This window comes from Puntigrus tetrazona, chromosome 2 (assembly GCF_018831695.1).
Source record: "Puntigrus tetrazona isolate hp1 chromosome 2, ASM1883169v1, whole genome shotgun sequence".
In the NCBI taxonomy this organism is placed as follows: Eukaryota; Metazoa; Chordata; class Actinopteri; order Cypriniformes; family Cyprinidae; genus Puntigrus; species Puntigrus tetrazona.
The window spans coordinates 17,112,447-17,123,305 of NC_056700.1; the positions used below are offsets into that span (position 1 = coordinate 17,112,447).

Consider the following 10,859-nt stretch of genomic DNA (forward strand, 5'->3'; position numbering starts at 1 on the left):
AATGTTCAGATGAGATGACAATTCAGATGGTTTTCCAGTGGTTGATAAATGGACAGGATAGCATTTAAACTCTTTGACAAAGAAAAAACGAATGATGATATTCCTCTCCTCTCTGTTCATTTTTTAAATCCATGCAACTGCCCCAGATTTCGACATGAATATATTCTCTCCATACACAGCAGAGATGAGTGCTTTTTGAAGAGAATGGGGTGAAAAATCCTTCCTTCGCTACCTGGCTAAATGGCCCAGTGATGGAAAAATATTGTTACAGGAATGATATTTGAATAATTGAAAAGGGCCCACTTAAAAATTGCAGGCTTGCCTTGATTTCGAGTGCAAAGTTAGAGGCTTCCTCACCGAAATATTCAAGCCATTATTTAAGAGTGGATATATCAGGAGAAGGGATTCATTCAAAAATGATCAGAGCTCCTGCCTCTCCATTTCACAGAGCGAGAACCGGCTCTCGCGGCTGCGGAGGAGAGATTCATTTTAATAATGAAGAAGGACGTTCACCTTACTATCTCCCCACAGCGTTGTTATAAGTGACATCATAGATCAGCCCGACAAGCTGTGTCAAGAGAAGCCTCTCAGCATTGTGATTGCGGCGGTTTCTGTTTGTTGCTGACTTATGTAGCACACATCAAAAACAAATTACAATGTGTTTATAAGTGAACAGAGCACTGAGTCATCTGCTCAGTATCGCTCGAGCTATCCAAAGCGAGAGCTTTAATACTTACTGCTGAGTTGGACGTGTGCATGCTTCTTTGTGTTGCCATTTTTTGCACTTTGTATGACTTCTAAACAGCGATTTAAAACGTTCTCTTTCTACTGAATTAACTCATTAGCATGCCACCTAATCTACTGCAGGTCGGCTTTGAGGTTTTGTCAGTGGTTGTGACTGAAATGTGGGAACAAGCCAAAAATGCATTTACATTTTGTGACTGTTTGTTATTTTGCTATATGTTTTACATGATTTCTTGTCCTGAGTGTTTATATTTGGGTATATCCATGAAGATATTTTGTAAATGTCCTACTATAAATATGTCAAAACGTAATTTTTGATTAGTAATATTCGTTGCTAAAAACTTTATTTAGACAACATTAAAGGCAATTTTCTCTTTTTTTTCCTTTTTTTGGCCAAATATTGTCCTATTCTAACAAACCATAGATCAATGGAAAGGGCATATATTCAGATTTCAGGTGATGTATAAATCTTAATTAAAATATTACCTTTATAACTGGTTTTGTGGTCCAGGGTCAATTATAAAAAAAATCATATACATAATATAAAATTGTATTCTCTTATTTATTCTCTTTTAAGTATTAGTCTTCTTTACTCTAGCATTTATGCAGATTGCATCTGCCCCCCTAAACTATGAGCCTCATGTCTATAAATATTTTTTTTTTTAAATCACCCAACAATTTCCGATTGTCTCTTTTTGTGCTTTAAATAAACCTCAGTGAATTAAGTGGGGTAGCGGCAATTGCTGAATAAGAACCCAGTCAGCAGCTGCTTTATAGCCTGACATCTGAAGCTGTCTCTTGATTTGTCCTTGGGGCGGGATGTGCATGCTGGCCGTCCATAAATCAGGCAACAGAGACCCGCTGGCATATACAGGCCCAGCTGGAGAGAGAGCCTAAAACTAAAGCTGCAACATTATAGGTTTGGAGGTTTCATTTGAGCGTTTGAGGTTTCATTTCATCATGAAATGAAAATAGAATAAGAATATGAAGCATAGCTCTATTTCAATCAATCCAGGAGACATTAAAGTTGAATAACCAAAAGCTGATGATGTTGAAATGAAGGTGGCCTAAGAACAAGTTCTCTCTGGTCATCGGTTTCTCAGTCAGCCATCTCCAAAACTCTCACTGTCACCAGAGACGTGGGATTCGATATGATATAAATCAGTCACTACTGTGATTCCTTTAAACAGTTCCTTAAATATCTCTCATTGACTGTGTCAAAGCTCATTGAGCTGATCTGAGTGCTTCTATACATCAGGGAGTGTATGGTGCTTTTTACAACTGTCAGTTAGTTACTTGATATTATTAACTGTCACTTAACCAAAACAACTTACAAGACAGTATTCCCAGAGCAATCTGGTGTTACAGGGATAGTTGACTCAAAAATAAAAATTATTTCTTCCTATTTTCTCGCCCTCATGTTATTTGAAACCTCTTCAGAGGAAAATAAGAGAAGATATTTTTAAAAAAACGCCAGTGAGGTCTAATATTTATTTATTTGTAAAAGTCATACAGGGATCAGATGACATGAGGGTGACTAAATGATGACGGAATGCTCATTTATTTGACAGACAGAAGCAGTTATGGCATGTAATAAGAGTAGTATCCCACAGTGAAATAAAATTACTATTATTATTATTATTCATTTATTTCCTGGTATGGTCTAGAAATCTGAGAACAAAAAGAGGAAAAACACCACAGTGAGCTGTGATAATAGAAATACATTAAAACCTCTGACTTTCAGTTCAATTCTACTTTCCGCTCCCAAAGAGAAGCTAAACATGATCTCCCTAAATCCTTTAAGAAAGCAGCCCACTGTAGGAGAATTCTTCACAACAAAGAAGGATTATGAGAAAATTTACGCTGAACGGGATTTGATTTCCATCTCTTTTTCTTCTCTTATTATACGCAGTGGTTTAAGTGTATGTTATAAAGGCTAGAACTGCGATTAAAGTAAATTAAAGCTCGGACTATTCCAGTAATGGCCCTTAGGGCTGTCCATAGAGTGCAATCTCAGCTCTTTGCAAGTTATTTTCTATTAGTGTCACGCTGCTGTGGTTGTTTTGTTGCAAAGCTGGCATAATCATAAGGCAGGAAAATGAGAATGTTGAGGGAAATTAGCTGTTTAATAGTCGCACAGTGTTCAACACGCCAAAACTTGTCAAACAGGGGTTCGCTCAGTGCAAGTCATTTATATTTAGCATTTTCTTAACCATAGGACATTTATTTTGTCTTGTTTAGCTTGCTCAGTGACGTGAACAGTCTTGCTGCCACCTTAAATAGTGATATATGAGGTTATTTACACTGAGAAAACAACACTGCTGCAAAAAAAGACCACCGTAGTTGCTCTCTGGCATGCTGTATGTTGTTTGGGATGATGGTTTCTAGCACAGAATGCTGATATTCTCATCAGGCATCTTAACTAGCTTTACCAATAAAACTACCACTACATAAAGAGCCTGGAATTCATTCATATTTCAAGGTTTGGTTTTTAGCAGGGTTTTCACTTTAGTATTAGTCTAATTAATCCTGAGCATCTTATTAATGTTCCTTTTGTTTATGGTGGTCTTCAAAGTTTGCTTTTTGAACTCTTACTGGGTTCCTGTTTGAGGAATTTTGAACCTCTAGGACTTTTGCTAACATGACAGCCTCTGTTTGGAGACATTAATGTGTCTTCAAACTAGACACTAAATTAAGTTCAGTGTTGTTTTTTCTGTCATGTTTGATGTGATGTGACTTTACTTTTCACATTGCAGACATATTTGTGTCGTAAACATGTGGAATGCCCACAGCTATATTGGGCCTGGTGCGGTCGGACAGATAAGAGGTCAGACAGAGCTGCCAGATAAAAAGTCCATAACTGTTCTGGAGCAAAGGCAGGGAGGACAGATGCCACACTCTTCCAGAGGACTGAGGGGAAGTGTCATCATGTGCTCCTTTAAAAAGAAGCAGAGGGGAAGCTAAGGAAGTGAGAAGAGTCTTATTTTTGGCAAGGAGAGAGAAAGAGAAATTAGACAAGCAAACTGAGCAGGCAAGAGGAAGTGAGAGGAAGTTATATACTACCAAAGTCCCTTTAAGACAAGTCCTGTCACTTGGTGGCCATCTTTAAAACGCATCACAGGCATGCAAGTGCATCTCTTTGAATGGATGCTATTTGAAATCACCAATGTCGCAAATGTTGTTTAGTTTACTGCAGTATTTAAAAAAAAAAAAAAAAAGAAAATTCAGGCTAGATCAACCAGTGTGCAAGCGCAGTACTAAACACATCTTAGAACAATGTATGTTTCTATAGCAACAGGGACTTCTAATGGCAAACACTAAAATAAATCTTAAAAATTTCAAATAATCCACTCGCCTGCTTTTTTAATCCCTATAAATCATAAGCAGTGTCTCAGAACAAGCCATTGCCCGGCCCACAACTGTCAAGTTTATCTTCACATTAGAGCATTTAAAAACAGCAATAAAGTAAGAAATGTCTCGTATATATGCCTTGTCCTGTAAATTCTGTGTATTCAAAAGTTATTTAGTTTAGAGCAGTGATTTATTTGATTGTTTGGATCATATTAACAGCATAGACGGTAGTATAGGTACTGTACATTATGCTGCTGTCACTTAATACACAGACCTAATATAAATGTGATATATTTCCCAGATATAGCCAACAGTGCTTTTGTAACTTATGCATGTTTTAACATAAACTTGTGTGTATTTAAATATTTAAGCACAATAAGACAGGAACTTAGTTTAGTAGTCCTGTGCCATGTGACAGCTGCTTTCTGTGGGTGCGCTTCAGATGTGTGCGTTCAGAAGAACACTATATCAGAAGTTTAAATTGATTTGGCTTGAAAATGAAGACAAGCTTGATAATGAAAACCAAACAGATGTTTTTTTTGGCGGAGTATCTGATGTGTGAGTTATAATGACACAGCCCTGTTCTGGAAAAGCAGCAGACATGCACAAAAACGGCCTGCATTACATTTAAAAATGTATTAAAATACATTTTACTTTTTTTTCCAGTAAAAAATCACCTTTTTATAATATATGTGCAGTTTTGGATGTGGGCCCTCTGCTGCTTTGGCAGTGTAAAGATGGCTGATGTGTGCTGGCGATGCACTGAAACATAGCGGTAACTTGAAATTAAAAAGGAAAGTAAAGTAAAAGGAAAGAAACTAGAGAACGGACGAAGGAGAGGTGTGCTTGGGTATTTGGGGAGAAGTGGGTCAGCAGCCCTAGGTACCATGGCAACAGAGATATACGAGCATCTGTCTATTGATCTGCAGACTCATTGGTGTAATAGACTGAGCCAGGTGATAAACGAGCATGCTGACAAGGCCTGCGCCAGGTCACACTTCCTTTTGCAGCACATCTCTGTCTGCATCTCCTCACATACCTGCATAATATACATGGGAGCTCATATTATGCACATATATGTATAAACGTGAATAAACTAAGGAAAACATACAGTCGCTCAAACATTTTTGCGGGATGGGGAAACTATCATCAGCTTGTGAGTCTGAGATAAATCCAAAAACATTGAAATGTAATCTGCCAAATGAACGGTGGTATGGTGCTTCTATTATCACAGTGTTCACTGTGCCCAGGGGTGTCTTTTACTTTTCACTGTGAATAATTGACTATCCATTTACAAAAAAATCTCTCCAGGGACCGGAGGACCAATTTAATGCATAGCTCAATTTAATGATTCTCCTTTTTTGGCTTAAGTGTCGCGGTGCGGTGTGGTTTTCTTTGTAATATAGTTATGCAGTATGTATGGTCAGAGACATATTGGGTCTAAGAAGAAAAAGACAAGCCACACAGGAAAGTGAATGGTATTGCTCTATAAAGAAAAGTCCCATCTAGCGTTTAGTAAAAAAAAAATCACCTGATCGCCTTATTGGTAAAATCTTCAAAGGGTTACTCCAACCCCAAAATTAGAATTTTGTCATTAATCACACCCCCATGACGTTCCAAACATGTAAATGCTCAGTTCGTCTTCAAGTCACAATTTTAGCAATATTGGATGAAGGAAAACTGGGAGGCTTATACATTATGAAACAATGAGAATGCTTTTTGTACATGAAAATAAAAATAACAATTTGTTTCCTCTGTTTCTCTCTATGTCACCGTAGACCAATTTTGGAGAGCATCTGTTACAGTAATTGTTGAATATAATCTTTTTTTGTTGTTGTTTATACAAAAAGTATTCTCATAGGTTCATTACAGTTGAACCATGGATTTCAGATGGAGTATTCTGACGAAGTACAGGCACAAAGATGTACCTTTTAGCTATCTTAAGGTACCACTGAACTGACAGCTTTTGTATTTGGTTTCATATAGTGTGTCTTGTTGCAGTTGTTTTGCACATTGGACTATTTTTGTTAGTGGTTGCTTTAATATAATATATGAATAAAACAAAGAATGATTTTTTATCTCAAAATCTTTTATTGAGTGGCTCCTACTCGATTTGATGTTTATAGATTAATTGATTTATTTAATTAATGGCTGTCTATATTTATGCATTATGTAAGCTTTTTTTTTTTCATTTTGGCCTTTCCTCATATTGTAGATAACAGAAAATAGCTGCATTGGGGTGTTGCCAAGATGATCACCAAGTGAGCGGATTTTGGGATTGTGTGCAGAAATGCCATCACTTTGATATTACATTTCACACTTCAGTATCGCCACAAATTAGCACAAGAAAATACTCGGATAAACACAAACACTCTCCAATTCCCACCCGTCATTGTTATTCAAAGCATTCTCAGTGTACTTACAGTGACCTTGTCTAGCCTATCAGCTGCATGTAATTGTCCAAACATGTCTATCAGTGGTCCATTGCTGTCAGTGTTGCCATGAGGGGTTTGACCTCCAGCAGCCCACCAAAAGATCTTACATCCGTACTTTCTTGGAGTTTAACTGCTGGCAAGCGGCACAGGGGACAGTAACACACTGCTTGGCTACATTCCAGGGAGAATAGATGGCACATTGCTTTTAACGGCATTAGCATTCCACCATTCCTGTATATAATTTAGTGCTTTTACTCTGAGAAAATGGATAGGAAGAAGACTTGTGATGGATGGGATAACATCCATGATTTTAAACCAGATAAGGCTGGGTTCCGTATAAGGGGACTTGAATTATTTTACTAGTACATTAGTTTCAATTGTATATGAATATAAGTTGCTTTGTAGTAATGCTGCTTTTAAGTTTATGTTTTTCATTGGTTTTTATACAGCAATAAAAATAAGGGTAATATTCTGCTCAGCTGTTTTTATGTTTTCCACCAAGTTTGCTTTCTCTTTTCCACCATGTTCTGCCAGTGGTTACATTATCCTTGATTATGTGTTTATTGCCTTGAATTATGATCTCAGTATCAATCTCCAAACTTAATGTATGCTTACAATCTTTGTAGTTGTCAATATCCCATTAACGCATTACTCTGAATAAATGTTAAAAATGTAATGTGCATGCCATACAAGTATACTGTGCTGTGGTAATGTATGCATATCTTATATTGTACTGCCTCCTTCTGGATGGAACGGTTATTGTGGCTGTTAAACTATTGCTGTAACAGAAGTTCACTTCTTCTGTGATATCCAGAAACTGTACAGTTGAGCGTCCGCAACCCATGAGCCGAGTGTCAGGAGAAGCAGCAGTACAAACTCTCTGTGGCCTGTCGTCCCCTCTGCTCTCTTCTAATGTAAGTGCTGAGCCCAATCTATCCACGTATAATCCAGCTGTGAGTGCTGGGAATTATTTACATGTATTTAGCTGGAATTGTTTTAAATCAGTGGTTTCAGTATCTGTTTGTTGGTACATATGGAAATGAAGTTTCAGTGATACAGTTGACTCCCTCTCTTTTTTTCTCAGGGTTTGATGGAGATCTGGTCGGATGACAGCTGGAACTGTTGTCATAACCGGAGGAATTCTCGCAACAGTGATACTCCTGTGTATCATTGCAGTGCTTTGTTACTGTAGACTCCAGGTGAGCATTGCATTTGCATTTCATTGCAGGGCTAAGGAGCCATTTACGCGGAACATGACGCAGAGCTGATGAATAAGGAAACAAAATGCTAAATCTCAAGGTGAAATAAGTTTTTTTTAGCACATGTTTACAGCAAAAAAGCAGTGAAAGAGGCTGAAATTGGTTGATATGTTTAGTTCGCATTGAATAATAAAAAAAAAAATTTAAATTACTTATCTGTGATGATTACAAGAATGTTTTCAAAATTCAAACTCATATGTCATATTGTAAATACATAAAATACATATATTTCATAAAAAGTATATCTCAGATCTATTAACATATTTATATACTGTACGTATTGTTTGAGACAGATAAAAAATAATGAATTATTAGTTAAGTTAAATTATAAATTATTACTACTTGTGCACAATGCACATCTCTTATTTCTAATACATATATGTATTAATAAATCTAAAACATGTTTTAATGTCAGTATCGATGAGGATTGTGTGATCTTTGAATGATGCAAGATATTTAAAGTGTACCTGAAGTATTCTTGCAATATTTTCGCTTTACCACTTACTTAAATATGCATTTAGTTGAACTTTAGAGCTACTTCTTCATAATTAAAGTGCATTAAGTACAAAAGTAATTGAGTATACCAGTTTACTATTATTAAAAAATACGACTGCAGGGTATTTTTATTGAACACATACTGTTGATATGTAAATGTATTTGTAGTACACTTATTTAGTATTTTTAACTAAGCACTGTTTAGCCTAGGTACTTGTTAACCTAAAAACCGGTTATTTCAAAAACTGAAACTGAATCATTCCGCGGCCAAATAAAGTTCTGCGTGTTACTCAACAGTTTGAGGAAGATCTGCGTTGAAGGCCTTATGTCTAAACTAGTTTCCTCTGTGTCTCAAACCTAGTATTACTGCTGTAAGAGGAATGAGTCAGAAGGGGAGGCGGGCTCGGTCGGAGATCCTCAGCCACAGTTCGCCTGCAACGCATGCAGCGCTCCGGGAGTGGATGGGGCGGCCGTCACACCTCTCTCTCTGCCCTACGACCCCGCTCCGCCTCACAGCTACTGCCCGACTTGCTCGCCCTACTACCTCCGTGGCACGGATGAGATGCGGAATGGCGGAGAACGTCTGTCCTACATGCCCACTCACTACGAGAACCATGGCGCCACTGCCCTTGGTCTGGCCGCCATGTACGGCCCCGTGCTGAGCCATCGGAGCACGCCGGACTTTTACACCAATACACGAGCCATCAGCACTGACGTCTGACCCTCACAGACCCTGGAGATGGACCCAGGGACAGAGCCGCCTCTGTGGACCAGAGCAACTGGGGCAGTTACATCTCCTCGCGCCAAGAGTTAAAAAGACCTACGGGATGCCATGTTATTCATCCACACAGGTCTAAGGCCATCTTTAGTCTTCCATCGTGTTTTGTTTTACCTGCTGTTTACCTCTTCTTCTTGCACATCCCTCCCTTTTGTGCTTTGAGGGCCGTGACGTCATATGACATGAAGTGTTTGTGGAGTTTTTGGCCTTTTAATGTTTTAAAGGTTAAATGCAAATAAGGTATTTTATTTATCTGGAAAAGTCAGATAAAGCATATATTATAGTCAGAAAATCGAAAAGGAGCAGTCAACGGAAGCTTTTTAGGCTCATCTCAAGTATTCTGTTGTTTATCGTAACATAAAAGGCAAACATTCCACACAAATTTTGATAGCTTTAAAAAAAAGTATCTTTGTTGAAAAGAGCATGACATTTAGCTTTATCTAAATATCCCCCGATATACTGAATCTTTATCTTTGAAAAACTTATTTTAGGATGGGAAATGAACCAAAATGTGATTGTGTTCATGTGTGTTGAACTGTTGGGAAAATGTTAAATGAATTACTGATGGCAATTATATTGGTCATATTTGAATATATGTGTCACATTCACTAAAGTTCACAATGGCACAGAGTGTTGACGGTTAAAACTGAGGTCGGAGTTAAAATGTTAGTTCTCCCTTTTTTGTCCATATCTACTACATACTACAATTAAGAGCTTTTAAAAGTAGCGTTGCCGAAATCTCCAGTGGAATATCATTTTTAAATTTTTATGCAGCATTTTCAAAAAAATCTTCTGAAAGAGACTGAAAGGCACTGAAAGAAAATGACTGGAAAATATTGAAAACATTTCATTATCTTGTCCCTGTTTGTATGATATTATGGCAGTGGAAACGATACTTATAGAAACAATAGTTTCCTTGTCTTTGCAGATGTGTTTATGTGAATTATTATATTTTCTCACATACTTGTTTCAGTAGCCATTGGTTTATGAACTGTGCATTCTGATGTCTGTGTTCACTTTCTCTGAAACACTCTTTGTTAGTAACTGGATCACATTACCAATCACAGAATGGCACTTCTGTTTTACATGTGAATACTTTTTGGCAAAAATGGGAGAAAAAAAATAAAATGTAAAAGTATATGGTTTAAATACTGAGGGGAAAAAAAGAGTAGCCTATTGTCCACATATTTCACAGAATGCTTTTGGTTATAATTAAGCATTTATAAATGCCTGTAGACTTTTATAAAATTGGTCAATTGTGATCAGAGTAATAAAAGCCATTTCACATCTATACAAATACATGTACATAAAGATCAAATTATTTCAATGATTGAAATGTTTCCTGTCAAGTCTATATATGTCTGTGTCTAAGAGATGACTGCCAATGCTTTATTCTTTTATTTCTGTATTCATGGAGCTGCTTTGGCGCTTATTGGATTAAGCGAAACCATAAAAAATTGTAAAGTCAAACATTTTTAAAAACAATTTCACTTTTACTCCCCATTTCACTGAACACATGTCGACATTTTGTGACAATATACCGCAATAGCACATCTTATACAATTCTTTCAGCAAAGTTAAATAATACATAGTTGAATCTGAATGCCAGTGTGCCTTTTTGTGTTCACGTTTTTAGTGTTGAGTAATAGTGTTATTCTAGCTAAGACAGAATCAAGAGCAAAAACTTTGAAAGTTATTTCGAAGCAATTGTCTGCAATCAACATTTTGTAGCACTAAAAATTTGGGGTCAGCGAGTTTATTTATCTATTTATTGATGAAGTTATGCTCATGAATGTT

At 37.0% G+C, this 10,859-nt stretch overlaps 1 protein-coding gene across 3 annotated transcripts in view; it reads left to right on the plus strand.

Annotated features, from left to right (window-relative positions):
* fam163aa (family with sequence similarity 163 member Aa) overlaps nucleotides 1–10,618 on the plus strand; it is a 13,499-nt gene extending 2,881 nt beyond the window's left edge. For all 3 annotated transcript variants that reach the window (XM_043255953.1, XM_043255971.1, XM_043255961.1), the window contains 3 exons: nucleotides 7,345–7,444; nucleotides 7,615–7,729; nucleotides 8,646–10,618. In XM_043255953.1, coding sequence (XP_043111888.1) covers nucleotides 7,637–7,729; nucleotides 8,646–9,005 — 453 coding nt within the window. In that variant the 5' untranslated portion in view covers nucleotides 7,345–7,444; nucleotides 7,615–7,636 and the 3' untranslated portion in view covers nucleotides 9,006–10,618. The remainder of the gene's footprint in view (nucleotides 1–7,344; nucleotides 7,445–7,614; nucleotides 7,730–8,645) is intronic.
* The last annotated feature ends 241 nt before the right edge of the window (nucleotides 10,619–10,859 follow it).